This window comes from Chelonus insularis, unplaced genomic scaffold (assembly GCF_013357705.1).
Source record: "Chelonus insularis isolate UGA/USDA-ARS -01 unplaced genomic scaffold, ASM1335770v1 contig_406_pilon, whole genome shotgun sequence".
NCBI lineage: Eukaryota > Metazoa > Arthropoda > Insecta > Hymenoptera > Braconidae > Chelonus > Chelonus insularis.
The window spans coordinates 244992-264030 of NW_023276563.1; the positions used below are offsets into that span (position 1 = coordinate 244992).

The window sequence follows — 19039 nt, forward strand, 5'->3', positions numbered from 1 at the left end:
AAAAAGACCCAGTTAAAGTTATTAAAATAAATTTTGTATAAAGTTCATTCAATCGTCAATTATTTTTCGATAAATATTTAAATTAATTCGTGAGTTTTATTTGATAATAATCGTTCATTTTAATGAAGTAAAAAAAAATCTCAAGAAAAAATTAATATTAATCGAAATACCTTGATATACATTGTAATACCCTTTTTCAAAGTATTAAAAAAAATATCCATTCTATCAATTTCTTTGTCCAAAGCTTCAATTTGCATGACTCTTTACTCTAATTGTTTATTAAAGTTATCTAGTGCATAAAATACGTATTAAATAATTGACTTTAAAAGAAAATAGAGTGGGCCAAGTACTTTCTCTTAGATAGAGTATTTAACAGCGTCGCGTGCAAAGAACCGATTATCTCAGGCAATCGTGGACGCTACTTGAAGCCCAAGTACTTTGCTGGAAGCATTAATTTTCGTGACGGCTTTCTCACTCTACATTCACTCCTCCCTTTAACTAGAGACTCTCAACCCTGTTTCTTATACTACCTATACGACCCCTTTGTATTTCTTTCATCAGATTTGCCATCATTTCCCACGCTTCGAATATTCCAGCTATTACGACACAAAGGCTATATTGGGGTTGAAAGCCTCTGACTTTAAGGCGTAAATATGAGAACCGACAATACTCTCCAACAGTATGATATTAATCATCTTTCTATTAATTTTCTATTGTATTTCACATTATGAAGTGCCATCTTCTATTCATATACTTTATTAAAAATTCATCCCTTTCTAAATGAACTTTTTTTTACAAAGACAGCAGCCCATTCAATGGAGATCTATAATTAAAATTTATTTGACACGATTTTTACTCAACTTTATTTTTCCCTGAAGTGGTAAGAACATCAGCTAAAGTATCTTTTTTGCTAAAATTACCACAACAGAGTAATGATAGTTTTATGCTAATAACGATGAACATCTAGCCAGCGTCTTATGAACACCATCCTAGAATTTGTGTAGAATACTTAAACTAACTTTATGTATATATTTTTTTCTCAACCTGTCTTGTTGATTTTCTTGTTTTAAATATTATCTCTCACGAAGCCTCCACTTGATGTGTTTACTTGTCAAGATATTTTCTGGAGATCTATCACTGTCTTGATAGCCTAACATTATTGAAACGCTTTAGACTGTGGTCAAGATAGCTAGAGTATTAAAGTAAGATAGTAATGTCATACCCATCAGTATTAAAAATATCAAATGGAGTTATATTCTAACATAAACATTCATCTTCAAAGATATTAATTAGTGTTATTTGTTTGTTTCAGTAACTGCTAACAGTCCGCCTCAGAGACCATGGATTCCCTTGACAAGACCCAATAGGACGAGACCTACATGTAAGTCAATGAATTTATTTTCAATCAATACTCTTGAATGAATTACTAAAATAGTTATTGAAAATTGTATGTCAATTAAATTAACAACAATTCCGTGATTATTTTGTATATTAGAATGGTGAATTCTAGTCAAACGTTAATCATCAAACAAAGTATTATTGACATTGGCAAACAGTCGTCTATATTCAGTGCCATACTATATAACGATGATTGCATTGCAATAATTGAATTCTTGAACAAACAAAAAATTCTGAAGGCTATGAAACACAAGCGTCAATTCATTTGACAGTCAATCAAGATATAACAGATTTTATTACTATCTAGATTTGATATCACACTTGTATAGCGAAATTGATATGTGATGTTATGATGATGATCTTTCCGTAAATACATATGCAAAGATATGGTTTCAACTCAACGGAAATTAACATGACCATATTTCACAAGAAGCAATAGATGAAGCCTCTCACGTATGACTGTTCTAGAGAGATATAAATTATTATTGCTCGGTGGGAGCTGCATTGAATGCTTGTGCAGCTGATGTAAATTTTCAAATGCATATAAAGACACTGCGTTAATATCCACAGCTTGAAAGCAGCACAGGCTATAAAGACGTCGACGTAACGGCGTCAATGCGAGAAAGATTATTGAGATCGTACTCATGCGGCAATTCAAGATTTCTGTGACTAACAATGCATTACGCACGTTATACTCGCAACCGGAACGAATAACCGCCTGGGGAGGTCTATAACTCAGTCTCGGTGTGACGCCATTAATGTGCTCTAATAATAACAGCGCCGCGGCTAATTGATAATCGCACGAGGATCAACAAGCCGCCCGGATATAAAATTAAGTCGACTCTCCAACCTATCATTTGTATCTTATATTATTTTATATCTTTTTATTCTCGACGTTCATTTATTCGATTAATTAAAATTGTAAACAACACGATAATTAATTCATGGTGTCGTAAAAACTTTATTTATTAATTCTAACATTTTTACACCAATATCGAATATAAATAGACGATAATTATACTTACATAAGTTATCAACCATCTCATTTTATTGCTCATATTATTGAAACTTATTTGATATGAAGTCTAATCCTGGTGCAATTAAAAATAGGGTTAATAAAAAATCTCATTACACTAATCAATCGACTTATATGCGCAGAAACTATTAATTTGAATTGTGCGCATTCCCGCTAATTAATTAGTACACTGCGATACCAATGAACCCATATGTTTTTGAAATCAGTGCATTTTTTTATATTAAGATTTTTCATTAACTCTATTTTTAATAGCTCAGTGTAAACCTGAGAAATTTAACTCTACATAACATTCTAACTAATGTATCATTTAAAAAATGAACAATTGATGTACACGACATTAGAATTCGAATGAGAAAGGATTTCCTGCTTCTACACTTGTACCAAGCAAAAGAATGCATTATAAATAATAAATAGATTAAACCATAATGAAACGATTTATGGTTTCTATTCCATGCAAGTTGACAATAGTCTTTTTTGGGGCATACAAAGGCAGTCCATATAGAAGTAGCAATAGTAGCAACCAACAAATATATAGCCACAACAAGTATGAGCCAGCGAGAGTCCAAGCAATAAATCTGTCGACGATGTGTGTAGTATAGTTCTGCAAGAGGCGAGGATTATATGCACTAGCTTCAGGGCTACGAAACTTACCGGTTCAGTAAGTCAGTACATTGGCTCAAATAACTATCGTTGAGAAACACTAACTCTTTTTACATTTCTGTCAATTTAATTGATATAACTCATTTTTTCTCGTTTACGACATTTATTTTATTACATTACATTGAAATAAATTGTTGGAGAAAAAAAAACAATTTTATCAATTAAAATAAATTTTTGATAACCACAGAGATATAAATATGAATGATTTACAGAATGTAAAGAAAAATGAGGATAAAATTTATAGGAATAAATAAAAAGAGAAGTATAAAATTAGCGGAGAAATCTATATGATTTATAAGGGAGTAGTAGCTGGTGTGGTGATTGAGTCGACAGTGTATATACCTTGAAATAAAATTAACGATAGATATATATATGTATGTCTTGTATATATAGAGGATACGATGCATCATAATTACTTGGACACGTCTGGCAGCAATAGTTATTATCTTCGGCCCACGTGGATGATCATTTCAAAGTGAAACGATTATATTATTATTCACATTATCGTCAAGTATTATTATTATTATCATAGTTGGGTGCAGGCATGCTGGTACCACTCTGTTGTATTTTGTTCGTAATCGCAACCACACAGGAATAATTTTTTTTTTTGCTCAACGTGCAAATGCGCAATACGTACGTCGGTACTTCAGCAGGCTTTTCTCTGTTGTACTACAGGTTTTCCTCTCGATAAATCGTTGAAGATTCGAGGGCAACCGTCGATTTATAGTGCGATAAATGCGACCAAGAGAAGCAGCGATTTTGGTATCGGATATACACAAGGCGTAAAGTCGATTATTTATTATACCAAATCTTTTTCAATGCGAGCAGTTTGTCTGGCTTCAAGTCTAATTCAATGCAGACTGCAGAGACAATAATCTTATGGGATATATTTGTTATTCATTTTATGAATATTTTAAATAGTGATATAGTAAAGCAATAATATAATAATTATCTCAAAGCAGTTATAAAAATGATAAATAATGTACTTATCTGTGCAACGAAGCGCTAAGCTCGTTTCAAGCGCCATCGAGAATCGATCGTGACACCGAGTTACCCTCCTGTGGCTTCCAATGCGACAACGACCAACATCGAATCGACGCTATCCAACCATAAAGCCATGATGGAGTGTGCAAGAGTAGACGACCTTGCACACTCCATCCTTTACCTAAGTCTCCAAGAAATACACTTCTCATAAAGTCACTTAGACAAAGACATAAAAGCCTTTTAGAACAAAAGAAAAATACGCAGTTATGCTAGCAACTAGGAGTACTGATCATAAATTTACCATCCAACCAATCATGTTTTATTCCATCTCTAAACAGGTAGGGGTTATTTTGTCCCTGTATTTCATTTCTCATAAAACCTTCAGGCTTCCTGCAATGTATATTCCTCTCTAGTAAACACTTTACTGCGTTGAAGTGATTAACAGGTTGGCTACCTCCGTAGGCACGTTTCTCCACGGTGTGTCGTGCATCTTATGCTCCAGGGCACCAACAAGCATCGTTTGCTTCTGCGGCAAACACACTTTGAACTCGCCACCAGACCTATCTCTACAGTACTTATCTGTCGTATGACAAAGTACAAGCATCTACACGCGAACAGTGTTGGTCGTTGCTTGACGTAGATCGATGGCCATCTACCGATCATTCAAGACTTACGATTTAAATAAACTTCCTTCGGCCATTCCGAACGTTTTGCTTGTCTTACAGTGCACAGCTTAATGGCTTTACGTTTTGCAACTGTCTGACAAGTATTAGGTATCTTCCCTAATGGTTGTATCAATATTCTCCTGCTATGATTGAAACGTAATCATCACGATGGACCAATAATACATCTACATTCCTCGTTAATCCGATCAATTTTTTTGTACTCTTTTTTTTGTTCTCTCTACTAATTTACGTGGTAATCAATCGAATTTGCTTTCTCTTTATTTTCTACGTTCGCTTTGTTACAGCCTCCAACTCCCAAGTGGTTCTTGATCTCATTAGCTTTTCTCTTCTCTCCATACCCTTCAACTCCCTCGGCAGTTCCGTCGGTAACAAGATGTTTGTCGCAATGAAGTGGGAAAAATTGATTAGCACCAGAATCATCACAGTCCATTCTGTCTTTGTCGACATTCTCTCTTCATCCATTCCCTCTCAACATAAACGTTGTTCAAGTATGGATCGATGTTATACCCTAAGGGTAAAGTAACAAAAGGCCAATCTTTATTTCTCTTCACTCAACTATCATTCTCTTTTTTTTCTACATTTCCACAACTTCACATTTTCTACTTTTTTGCAAAACGTTATATGAGAGAAAATTTTTTCATGAAAAGGAATATCTTTTTCAGTTGGATTAAAAAAAAAAAAAAATTTTAAGCCTATAGCTTTATTTGATATTTAATAAAGTAGGTAAAAGATAGTCTGCTAGAAAAATCCTCATTTTAGAAATCCAATTTCTCTTGAAAAAGAGGAACAAGAGAAGTGATTAATCTTGTGAAGTAAACTCCAATGCACTCTCTGGGTCATCAAAGGGTACGTGATCGGTGCTTATCTCGATTGACGATACTTTCTTTATCGTACATGAACACGTTTTATCGGCACTCCTACAATTGTAACGAGTTTAAAATGGATCAGACGCATTAGTGCTCTATCCAATCTGATGGATAAACTAGATAACCTAAAACCTTATTCCAAATAAAATAAAAGTGGTCATCATGTGGTATGGTAATAATATATTGCACAATTGATTGGATTTGAATAACCACTTTACTTTAATCTTCAAATGTAATTAAATAAAAATATTCTAAATTAATATTAATTACAGTAGTATTTGTTCTGTACATAGACAATATTCCTCTAACAATTTTCATGTATTAATTATTGTTAATATTTAATTTATAGTCAATTGTAGTTGATCAATTTCATCAATTTAATCTTAATCAACAAAATTTAACTATATAATAAATGAAACCAATTTATTTTTAATCAAAAAAATTTCTATACACTCAAAATATGAATGGCATTATTGTCATTTGTTTTGCTGTAGAAATATAGAATAACTTTGAAGTTGCAATATTTCAAGTTGAATGTCCGGAGGGTTGTTTTCATTACTAATGCATATATTACGCCTCATCGAATTCAAATAATGTTCGTCCCTACTGTCATCTTTACAAATGAGTCTCAAGTCGTTTAGATTCATAACAGCATTCGTCTGTGAAATATTTGAATTAAATTGACAGTGGATTGTTTTGAAATTTACAATACACTGGGCTCTGATAATGACATTTAACATTGATGAGAAAAAGGTAGAAATGAAGGGAGAGAGAAAAAGAGAGAAATTGATGCCAAGGTCTATACTTGGAAAACATACATTACATTTTCAGATATATATATTGTTCTGTAATCAAGCTAATGCACAGGTGTACATTTACTCATTAATCTCCAAAATGAACAAGTTTTTATTGAGAGCATGAGACGGAAATCCAATTACTGCAGTCGGTTTATTTTAAAGACATTATATTGTCGAGCTTTCCATTTCGATGAAACAAACGCAGACATTTGCATGTGGATGACTTTTATTAAATTTCATATAAGTAAAGTTGACAAGTAGAAATCAAGTTAGCCAGTGCTAATTCTTATTCAAAGAGTTTGATCTTCAGTATCTGGAACTGAAATGAAAATACTCGCATAGAAGTCAACCTAGAAGCCTTGCACATAACATACAGTCATGCATGAGAGATAAAGGATGAGAGAGCAAAGTCGTGATGGGTGAAATTTATACAGACGTATAACGCGACGTTAGTAAGACAGCTCACTTTATGTTGATCCTCTTATCCTCCCCGTGGGTTGGAACTCACGGTATTGGGTAAAGTGAGACATGCTACTATCAAGGCTCTTCATTTAAAGTAAAGGATTTTATCCTTGCATTTGCTGTTTTATTAAAATTTATTTCAAATTCAGATTTGTTCCTTCCTTGTAATCAAAAATACATCTCAACACATTAAAATAAAAAATTCAACAAATCTCTGTACTATTATCTGGGAAAAAGACATTTCAACTCACCAATTGCTTTTTTTAACTTCCTGTTAGGAAGTTATTGTAAAAAAGCTAAAAGATGAAAAAATTATTGATTTCAATGAATGGGAAGTTTGTCGTCAGGGTACAAAGTAAGCCCAGACTCAATTATTTTATTTTAATGTCATGAATGGTCATAAATAATTGTTTTAATCATTGATATTTAAATAATAATATCATTTTCATTAATTAAAGTAAATAAAATAAAGTAAAACAGCATAAAAACCAATGATAATAATTTCAAGTGTCAGTGTCACTTTAATAATTATCTTTATGACTTAACATTAACTTTAATGTTGATCCACTGTTTATCTAAATTACTTAAATACATAAAATATTTCATTTGAGGTAAAAAAACAATCAGATAAGAGTCAGGGAGACGTGGTTTTCTTCAATAAAAATTTGTCTAAACGTTAAATCTTCATAGAGAGCTTTCCTTGAAAGATGAACGAGCAACATAAAGTAAAGGGAGCTTGATGATAATTAGAAAATTCTATTGTCGATTTGTTAACAGATTGAGTTTATTATCTTGAAGCTTTAGCATTTGTGTGTACAAACTTTCTCAATCTCGATTGGCAAGAATTAATCAGATATATAAATAGTAATCTCCATTAGATTTCCTGGCTCTATTATAAGCATCCATACCAAGGGGTTTAATTAGAAGTATTGGATGAGCTTGTAAATCGTCTTATTTACAAAAGTTTGACCATAAAAGATTTTCAGTACTCGGATATGACTTTAGAGAACTTGTAATTAATTCTTGAATGAAAACTTTTATTTAAGATTATTTTATGCTGAAAAGAAGAGTTCAAGGAAATGTAGTAATTTAATTAAAGTTATCGACTGCAATAAAAATAATAAAACTTGATTAACTCACTTGCAAATATTAAAGTAATTTATGAACTTCTTTCTAGGTATTTTTACTGTAATGTGTTACAACGTTTTGTGCGATAAATATGCGACACGTCAGATGTATGGCTACTGTCCAAGCTGGGCACTAGACTGGGAATATCGGAAGAAGGGAATTCTTCAAGAGATTCGTCATTATGCAGCCGATTTGATAAGCCTCCAAGAAGTTGAAACGGACCAATTTTACAACTTCTTCTTGCCAGAACTTAAACATGATGGCTATGATGGTATTTTCTCTCCTAAATCTCGAGCTAAAACGATGGCTGAAAATGACAGAAAATACGTTGATGGTTGTGCAATCTTTTATAGAACAGCCAAGTAAGTAAATCTTTTTTTTTATTCTCTTCATCTTTTCACCATTAAAATTTTTGTCTCTTCACTTTTATGGTGAAATATCCCGAGTCGAAGTATAGGTACTTCTTTAAGTCCTTTTAGATCATTTTCGCCACTTTCGAAATCTGCTTTAATACTTGAGATTCTTTCTTTCGATAATAATCCTTTTTTAACCCTCAGTATTATTTTTCTTATATTTTTTGAGAACTAATGCGTACTTACATGTTTTTTAATCAACTTAGTACTTTACATAAATGCAAATAAATTTTGAATTTTAATCATATTATTTATGCATACACAAAAGAAATAATAATAAACAGAAATGTTGAAAGATAATTTCAAATCCTTAAAAATCAGGACTCTACAATATGAAAAAAACCCTATATTGCGACTTTGGATACATGACTGCTTGGGGTAAAATACTTTACCAACTTTCTCGAAGGTTATTTCTTTCTTTTCGTCGATCAATGATGTAGGAAAAAAGTAGCCATCACTTGGACGATCGACAAAGTCTAGATAAATCGGTTGTCCCAAACTACTTGGGGTTACTTGAAAACAAGAGGTGATCGAGTGGAAGGGAAAATTTAGCATTGAAAAATTTGAAAAGTTTCCTTTCTAGTCCATCTCAACTCCCAAGAGTTGGTCTTACCTTTTCTTTTCCTTCAGAGTAAGTTTATTGCTCGCAAAAGTACCGCCCGAAGAGAGAATCGTTCCGATAACGCGACGACTCTACCTCTTTACGTCTCTCGTTCTCACGGAGGGTCCCTAGAGCATTCACATTAAGTTAACCATTGTATGCTTTATCACTTGGTAAACGTGTATGTGCATGACCGCTTCTATATGTCCATGTACCAAAGGTCGCGTTTATTTTCAATATCGCGATGCAATTGAAGTCCAGTTTGCGATATTTGTTAGGCGCGTTGCTCCGGGTTATCGAGCTACGAGAGGCCATTACCGTGATGTATAGCCAGACCAAGCATATATGCAATCTTGCTTCTCGCGGTTACTATTTAAGTATGTCCCCCTGTAGTAACGGTTCGTTTATATCTGCCTACGTTCCAAGTGCTATTAAATGCTTGCTACAGTATATATCTCCATAACTATCGATGTTCCATGTGACCCGTTGAATAATAACATGACACATTCTTAACAACGACTGATCACTTACGCCTATTTATATTTGTCCAAGTCTATTTTTATCAACTTGACTACTTCAAGTGGAAAATTTTCATTTAATTAATATTGCTAATTCATTATCGAGACAAATGAAATGAAAAAAAGTTATGGAAATATCCAACTCCATCTGTAACAGTTACAAAGATAGTAGATGTATGTTCAAAAACTTATATGCGTCACATGGTCAAACGAAATTATATTCCAAACTTCATATTTTAGGTTACACTTTTTCGATACTTTGATATTTGATGATATTAAACTTTTTCCATTGGATTTTCTGTCAGAGAAAAAAAATTAACCCATATGTGCATAACCAATACTCAATAAGTCACCCTAAAGAATAGCCGCAAAAAATTCTTTTATTGAATTTTTTTCATTTCACAGTCTTTAATTATTAAAACGATTTTTCATTCCGATCATTAGTCTGTTAATTATTGAGAAATAAAAATTTTTATTACTCCTTTTTTAGATTCACTTTGATAAAAGACCATCTTGTAGAATTTAATCAATTGGCAATGGCAAATGCCGAAGGGTCGGACCATATGTTAAATAGAGTTATGCCTAAGGATAATATCGGATTAGCAGCTTTGCTTAAAACAACCGAAGCAGCTTGGGATAATGGTGAGTATTTTATGTTACATTTTGTTTTACTACTTTTTTTTTAATTTAACTCACAAAGAAATGAGTTTTTAATACCTACTTTTTTAAGTATAAAAACCTTTACCAATGGAAGCTATCGATACAAAAAAAAAGAATACACTGATAGAAGAGATTCCGTAAATGCTTAAAAATATTTTTTTACCTTAAAAAATATTTCTTTATGATAAAACAAGGCTTTTTACTATTAACCAAGTCATTTCTCTATGATCAATGCTTCTTCATAGGGATAAAAAATTTTTTGCAATAAAAAAAATATTTCGTCGGTTAAAAATTCATTTGTTTATCAATAAAAGAATAAAAAAGTGCCAAATAAATGAGTGGATTAATGATCGAAGAAAAAGAGTGTAAAATAAATTTTACTATTTTTAAATCGTATGAACGAGTTATCTTAAAGAATCGATAAGGCAGATGACATTAATGCATATAATCAAATTTACAATAAAATGCATGTATTATCAATTACCTTGTCCAGATGATAAATTAACAGAGAGTTGTAGCAATGGATATTTTAAAGCTGTAAGGCTTATTGACGGCAAAGAGTTGTTGAGAAATCATATAAATGCCAGCAAGTAAACTCGTACCATAATCGTGTATCATTTCCTGGAGTGCTCTTATTTCGTCAGTAATGAAACTCAAATAGTATACTGAACATGTAACGATCTTGAAAGTAAATGCCAGAGGAAAGTGCTAAAGGATCCAACGATGATCGCTTACCACTCGTGTCTCAAGATTTTTTTCCTTTTTTTTTTTATTACCTTATTTTATTTCTCAAGTAATAATTTTGCACTGTGGATAGTAAACGAGTCTCAAGATACGCATTTCTGTAATTCAAGCCAATTAACGCGAGATCATAGGTAATTGATGGGGATGTACTGGCATCGACACGCAACCAAGTGTGGACCGAGAAAGATCAAGTTCGACACAGAGAAAACTGCTACACATACACAAGTATTCAGCAATAAATTGACGCTGTCGTAATCTCATACTTTTTACTTATTCGGTTCATCTTCATATGCCCCAACTATTTGCTAATGACATTTAACATGCACTGTTAAAAAAATATCTGGAATGAAAACATTTCAGTGGAATTTAAATAAATGATAATTATTTGCACATAATTAATTACATAAAAATATTTCAAAAAATCTTTATTTAATTGATAAAGAGAACTTGAAATATTTTATTGAATTTAATGAAATGTATTTTGAAATTTACTTTAAGCTTATGATAAATTTAAATACAAGTGATATTAAAATTTTAATGCACTTAAAGTGCTTTAATATGATGTCACCGATTTAATTAGCATTGTAGTTACTTTCTAAATACGTAAAAATGCATTTAAAGTAACTACAATGCTGATGAAATGGGTAACATCATTTTGAATCACTTAAGTGCATTGAAATAAAACACTTCCAATTTAGAAATTTTATTTAAAATAATCGAATCCACTAAGAACTGAATCTATAAAATATTACTATGCCAATCAAAAAAAAATTTGATTACGACTATTCAAAATTTTGCAAAAAATATTATTTGTTCACATTAAATTTTTTCTTAGTGTATAAATAGGAAAAATATTTTACCATATTTATTTTATAAGAAATAAAATATTAATGCTTTATTGATGTAAAAAAAGAGATTAATAGTCATTAACATCAATAAACTAGAGACTAAATTACCTCATAATAGTTGCAGTTAATCGCTTTCTGCATTTAGTGTAGGATTAGGTTGGAATTAGGACGTATTAGTATGAAGTCAAATCATTGAATTAATCATTCGATTATAGAATATGTATTACATACATAAATGTTATGTGAACAGCTCCTGACTTTCTATTCATCTAACATTTATTTTACTATATTTTATAATTTCAATATTTTTTATTACTTTTTTTTTTTAAGAGCCTTTAATTAAAGTAATATATAATTGAAATTTTGTTTGTCTAAAGTTTTCGAAAATACATTTGACAGAATCAAAGTTCTGATTGGTGTAGTTTTCTAGACAAGAATCCAACTTGGAGAAATATGTCAGTATTCATCTCAAGTTGTAAGTGCAGTACATTCTCCAACTGAGCAAAGTACGATAGCTTTGGTTACGTTGAAGGAAAGAGAAAGAGCGTGAGAAGTGTTTAATTAATTACTTGCGACTCAAAGTGTTGTACAATTATTCTTGTCTCGTTGTATTAACACATACATAACATGAATACACGTGCATTCTCTTCTTAAAAAGATGAAGTGCTGCTGGTTAAATACCATTTATACATGACGTGTCGATTGTTTTAATATTCTATTCATAATTTCTAGCATAAATCATACTAAAGATTTTTCATATTTACTTGTGTAAAATGATTGCAAAAATTAATATACAATTGAAAATATTTTATCTCATTTAACAGCTATATCAATAGTCATTTACTATTGTGATGTGAAAAAAAGTATCAAAGACGTTTAAAAAAATGGTATTTGAGGAATTTATTGTCTTTATGAAACATCGTGATATTAACCCTGACATGTTTGACTGCTATAGAATTTATGATTGGCTTCCTTGTTCAGTTGAAACAAAGACTGACGTCTAGATGTCCCCGAGGCGTTGATCCATCAAAGAATATTTTTTTTAAAAAAGAGAGAATTTTTTTTACAGTAGAGACGACTCTAGCCATTCATTCAACCTACCGATAAAAGCTTTCTTGTAAAAGCCCATTCTTGTGATATTGATTCCCTGTAATTTACGAGGTCTGGGAGGTTGAGGTACTCTGACTGGACTGAGAGAATCTTAACCGGTTGTGCTACGCCCATGATACCTAAGAGATACCTATTCTAAACTGGACTGATTTATTTCTGTAATGGGAATCACCGCATTACTTTCTCAGCTTCTCAATTAATACTAAATGCAAGGAAGAAAAACATAGTTGTTTTATTGAAATATGTTTTATCGATTGAACAATTTTATAATACCTGTTGGGTAAACTGGTTTCAAATGAATACATTTTGAACAAAGTTCTAACATTTTTATCCATCTTCAGTTTTACTGGAATGATTTAAAAATTAGAAACTTGAAGTTGTGGTAAACTGCGCGCGAAATTGATACTGTGCTGTCATCTGCCAAAAATTTATATCATTCTTTACTGGAAAAAATTCAGTCGATAAAGAAGGAAATAGAAGTGACATCTGTTTGATCATACTTACTGTCGTGTTGTCAACAAAGGTGCTGAGATACTTGTTCAATTTTACAAAAAATCATCAATAATTTATATAATTAATTGTAAAATATAAAATGGCAAGATATGGTGAACAAGATATTCCTTGGGACCCACCTTCTCAAGGCCAATATAACTTTGAAGCTGCAGGATTTGGTCAACCTAACCAACAGTTTGATTTTCAATCATACACAGATGATCAATCACCTGTATATTCTCCATATCCGCCAGGAAACTTTTTGGATCCAACTAAAAATGTATATACTGGTGATATGATGTATCCAGATAATGATTATGGAAAAAGTAAGTATAACTTATATTTTATCACCAACATAACCAATCACTAAACTTAGTATTTCATCAAATAATTGCAATAAAATCATTACAAGTATTTACCATTCATTTGATATCTATTTAAACTGACAGTAAACTATTGTTACCATTGATTATTAAATATATTGAATGCTTAATAACTTTCAGCACCTGGATTCAATGAAGAAGAAGATGAACCACCTTTATTAGAAGAGCTTGGAATAGATCCAGATAGAATAATACAGAAGACTTTAGCAGTATTAAATCCATTTCATAGACGCGGTCAAACAGATGATGCAAACTACTTAATGCAAGATTCGGATTTAGCAGGACCAGTTGCTTTTTGTTTAGTCCTTGCAGCATTTCTACTATTAGCTGGATCAAAAGCTCACTTTGGTTACGTTTACGGTCTCGCATCTACATCCTGTCTTTTAATGTACGTGCTTCAATACTTGATGAGCACTACCGGAAATGTTACTTTGTCTTCAGTCGCTTCTGTTTTGGGCTATTGTCTACTCCCAGTGGTTGTCCTAGCAGGACTTAGTGTTTTCACAACTCTTAAAGGACCAGTAGGAACAGTTTTTGCAGTACTTGCTGTCGCATGGGCTACTTTATCAGCATCAAGATTATTTTCTGCAATGTCTGGAGATGAAAAACAACGTTTACTTATTGCATATCCTTGTCTTTTGCTTTACGGTGTATTTACATTAATTGTCATTTTCTAAGTAATTTATCTTAGGTTTTATATTTTGAAAATCAATGTATCGTTATTATAATAACTCATTCAATATATTATAAATTGTAATTTATTTTTGAATAAATCGTTTCAAGTAAATACATTATTTGTTAGTGTGTTATTTAAAATTGTAAACATTCTCTAAATATATTTTTAAATTAATTCAGTCATATTTATTATAAAATTAATATTTTCAGGGCTTCCTTCGGATCCAGTTCAAATTGAACAACCAATTCTCGTATGCACTGCTCATATTCATTGGGATCCTGAGTATTGTGATGTAAAATTAATTCAGACAATGATGTTGAGTAACGAATTACGATCTATTCTTGATCAAGCAAGCCAGCAATTCAAGCCTGGTCATAAGCCTGACTCCAATATTGTACAACTTTTGCTTTGCGGTGATTTTAATTCATTGCCAGATTCAGGTAAATAAATATATCTAACAATTATACAAATATCGAAACAACTGCAAAATTTTTAATTTATTAATATCAATCATTGGATGAAATTCTAGGTGTAATAGAATTCTTGACGTCAGGAAGAGTTGCTTCTGATCACCGTGATTTCAAAGACCTTGCTTATAAATCTTGCTTACAAAAAATTTCTGGATGCGACAAACCAAATGAATTCATCCATTCATTTAAGTTAGCTTCAGCTTATAGTGAAGACATAATGCCGTATACCAATTATACGTAAGTAATTTTACAATAAATTCTAGGAAAAATATAAAGAATATTGACTAATAATACACTAATTATATTTTTTAGATTCGACTTCAAAGGAATTATTGATTATATTTTCTATTCGAAACAAAGTATGGTTCCACTAGGTTTATTGGGGCCTTTAAGTCCTGACTGGTTCAGAGAACATAAGGTTGTGGGATGTCCTCATCCTCATATCCCTTCAGGTATAAAAAATATTCTATTTAATGAGATAATATATAACGATTAATTTAACCACAGTAAATTGGTATCTAGTTATAAGGAAAAAAACTTACAAATCATCAAGCAATATTTTCTTTCCTTTTACTTCTCTACAAGGATGTAATGAAAAAACTAAATGTTTTTTGCAGATCATTTTCCTTTACTAGTGGAATTAGAAATGACGCCGACTATAGGGACTAGTAATGGTTTGATTTCACGCAGGTAGCAGCCGCTCCGATCTAGACCGAAATAAAAAAGCAAAAACTGATTACCGATTATGAAAACCCGATGACTCCTTACATTCTGGCTCTAGGATTATCACTCGCAACAGACTATTATTGAAATAATTGCAAATGTTCAAATACTCCACATTACCGCACATTCTATTTAAACTGACCGATAAAATCAATTAATTTTAATGATTTAGGTGATGGGAGCCATGTTGTAATGCGTTTAGCCCATGTATAGTGTATTGCATTTTTAAGAAGTTATGAATATCATCGTTAATAATCACGGTAATATGTATGTAGATACCTATTTTCCTACTTAAAAAAAAAAAGAAAAAAAGATTTAAGAAGCAAATTAAATATTCCGATCAAACCTCTGTGATATTGAGACTAATTGGAACAATTTCACATATTTATTAAACACTTAGAATCTACTAGAAAAATTCTGGAATCTTCCTAAATGTCATTACAACAATCTCCAAGCCAATTTTTTAATAAAAATGCTGCCATCCATTGAAAAATTGTATTTTTAAACAAAAACGACTAAAGAAGAAAAAAAATATACATATATATAATAAATATATATGAAAACATACACGCTATACTGGGCTGTGCGAAATGATTGGAGTTGACTTAACAATTTCAATGCAAGTACAAATCTGTTCTTATTGGCCACGTATATTGATAATGATAATGTTAAATAATAATTAAACAAAAATAGATGATATTATAACAAATGTAATTGTATGTATGACTATGTAATAATATTCATGTATGGTAGTATTGTCTAGATTCGGTTGTCATTCATTCATTAACATTTTTTAATTCAATTTATATATAAACATACTTAAACGTATGAAATGTATTATTTTACTGCTTGTTGATTCAGCTTCTACTTATTTTGCTAGATGAATTTCAAAACGATACGATTTCTTCATTTTTAATAATCGAATAGGAATATATTAATAATATGATGAATTAACTCTATCCAAAACAATATACATTTTTGAATATATTTGCGAGTGCAATTGATATAATTTTTCATTTATGAAATAAATTTATTATGCAATTTTTCTCAGGACAAATATGAAAATATTTGAAATTTTTTTCATTTTATAGAATATAGTTTTCACGACGATCAATTGTAAATAATTTTAATCAATAATGATTCTGTAATTAACGAATTTAAACAATGTAAAAATAGTTTTAAATAATTATTTGATACTCAAAACGAACTGAATACAACAAGTGGTAACCGTGTGAATTTATATAATTTTGCATAGATAATGAATATTTGTAGTGAATGTTGTAAAAAAAATTACATAACTGACCATTTTTATGAATCAAACAAAATCGGGGTTCCATATTTGTATATTGGTTCATTACGCTCGTTTCATACCATAATTTAGAGCAATTGAATAATAAGATATCACTATAATGAATACAGTTTATAATTGATCTCTGGCCTAATTTGACAAGATGCATCATGTATTGTTTACCTTCATTAATGAAGGTAATCTATCAATTTACCATCTAAATACGATAATTAATTAATTAATAATTCATGTCTACCATTTAAGCCTCTTAAATTACGTTGACAATATTATATTTTATTATAATCCTTTTACCAATTAATTACAATGGAAACTCATTAATTAAATGTATTGTCAACATTATATCTCATTCAGGATAAGTTACCATCATTTACATCTTCATGACTTTTTTGTCATTAATCGAAGTATATTTTACTCGAGATACATAATTTGTATTTATAATTTAAAAAAATGATTAGGCCACACATGCATGCACTGAAGATATCAGACTTGTTATTTAGACATTAAGACATACGAATTTCTAACGGAAATTAAAATGGAAATTTTATCGCATAATGAAAAATAAGTGTGTTGTATAATTAATTCCATGATCGTTTGGCATTTTTCTTCTTTCCAATAAGTGTAGTAATATAATAATAGTAAAGACAGAAGTACTTATTTATAATTATTAAGATATAAATTTCCTATTTTATTTCTTTTATAACAATAACAAAGAACTTTAAAAAGGAAATTAATCGTATATTGAGTTGTATGGGATTTTTCAATTAATAAGTAATTATGTGAAATGATCGAATATGGATATTGATATTAATTATTTGAATTGTGTAATCGATGCAAGCTAGATAGGTTTAATAAATAAAAATTCGACTAGTTATCATTTAAAGTTTAGCAAACAATCATGTTGTGTAGCATATATTTGCTATTGATTGATAATTTCTGCTTTGTCAGTATAGATCTATTGGCAACAAGATGACATTACATCAACTTAACTTTATTAATTATTAATTGACTTTAAATGCACATCGAGTTTATATAGATTGAGTGATAATTGAAGCATATTAATTATACATGATAATAGTAAAATAGTATAATGTAACTGCCTCTTTCAATAACGGAAAAATATTATATTTAATCATAAATCAAGAAAAGCTTTATTCAATAATGTTAATGATAAATATTGAAAAAGAAATCTTTGATATTAAATTGATCATTCACAATAATATTGTTGAAATTTAATATCAAATTATATTAATTCAATCGGGTCTCGCGTTGGCTTATCAATACAGTAAAAAATTTTAATATAAGAAATAATCGCACAATTAACGAGAAAATTTTTTATCACAAATTAATTATTATTATGGTACCATTTTGCACTTTTTCATACAATGTAGTTAAGCTACAACAAACATAATCAATATTTTACGTATTTACAATACAAGATGCATCCTTTTCCACCATGAGCTAATGGTGGAATTTTAATAATTTAATGTTAAGGATTCTGTGCATTTTTTAACATTAATTAATACGCATTTAGTTGAAAAAAATTTTAATAATTTTTATAGAACTGCACTGCTGTCAAATTTAAGTCTTATTTCAATTATTATGTAAATGAATTAATTTTCCATCGTATTGTCTATTTTAATGGTAACATATATACGAGTATGTTAACATGTATATAAATTTATTTTTTATCAATGGTGTTTGCAATTAAAAAAAGTTATCAATTAATGTTGTAATGATAAATACTCGCAAATTAAAAGTGCAAAAGTACAAATAAATAGCTCAGCGAGGCCTGATCGGATATTGAATGATGTAAGTTGTAAAGACATGCTACGGAGAAAACGAAAAAATCTAGTAGTTTCCATCGTTTGTCTCATAATTTTTGATTCAATCATGTTTTTTCATCACTACATCTCATCAACGTTATAATTCAATATCCATTCAAAGGTATTGTATATTTCAAGTTTGATTGACAATGCAATAAATTGTATGTGGGCTACGTTTTCATCATGATTGAGTGTAATAATTAATAATTAATAAAATAATAAAACAAGTAAAATATGATTAAACGATTTTCT

General features: G+C 30.4%; 2 protein-coding genes across 2 annotated transcripts; both read left to right on the forward strand.

The window, feature by feature from the left end:
- Positions 1 to 1311: 1311 nt before the first annotated feature.
- twin (CCR4-NOT transcription complex subunit 6-like twin) lies at positions 1312 to 19020 on the forward strand. The gene is made up of 7 exons (XM_035087118.1): positions 1312 to 1381; positions 8067 to 8379; positions 10040 to 10191; positions 14672 to 14902; positions 14992 to 15169; positions 15245 to 15384; positions 15550 to 19020. Exons 2-7 carry the CDS (start codon positions 8081 to 8083, stop codon positions 15624 to 15626), a joined length of 1077 nt encoding a protein of 358 aa, XP_034943009.1. The 5' UTR covers positions 1312 to 1381; positions 8067 to 8080; the 3' UTR covers positions 15627 to 19020.
- Positions 13397 to 14531, forward strand: Yip1d1 (Yip1 domain-containing 1). The gene is made up of 2 exons (XM_035087117.1): positions 13397 to 13729; positions 13907 to 14531. The coding sequence occupies exons 1-2, from the start codon at positions 13504 to 13506 to the stop codon at positions 14461 to 14463; spliced, it is 783 nt and encodes a 260-aa protein (XP_034943008.1). The 5' UTR covers positions 13397 to 13503; the 3' UTR covers positions 14464 to 14531.
- Positions 19021 to 19039: the final 19 nt, after the last annotated feature.

Excerpts from the sequence above, each read along its gene's own strand:
- twin (XM_035087118.1), top strand. The coding sequence starts at position 8,081 with ATGTGTTACAACGTTTTGTGCGATAAATATGCGACACGTCAGATGTAT. Across the intron at positions 8,380-10,039 it reads ATCTTTTATAGAACAGCCAA|ATTCACTTTGATAAAAGACC; the intron begins GTAAGTAAATCT and ends CTCCTTTTTTAG. Across the intron at positions 15,385-15,549 it reads TCATCCTCATATCCCTTCAG|ATCATTTTCCTTTACTAGTG; the intron begins GTATAAAAAATA and ends TGTTTTTTGCAG.
- Yip1d1 (XM_035087117.1), top strand. The coding sequence starts at position 13,504 with ATGGCAAGATATGGTGAACAAGATATTCCTTGGGACCCACCTTCTCAA. Across the intron at positions 13,730-13,906 it reads AGATAATGATTATGGAAAAA|CACCTGGATTCAATGAAGAA; the intron begins GTAAGTATAACT and ends AATAACTTTCAG.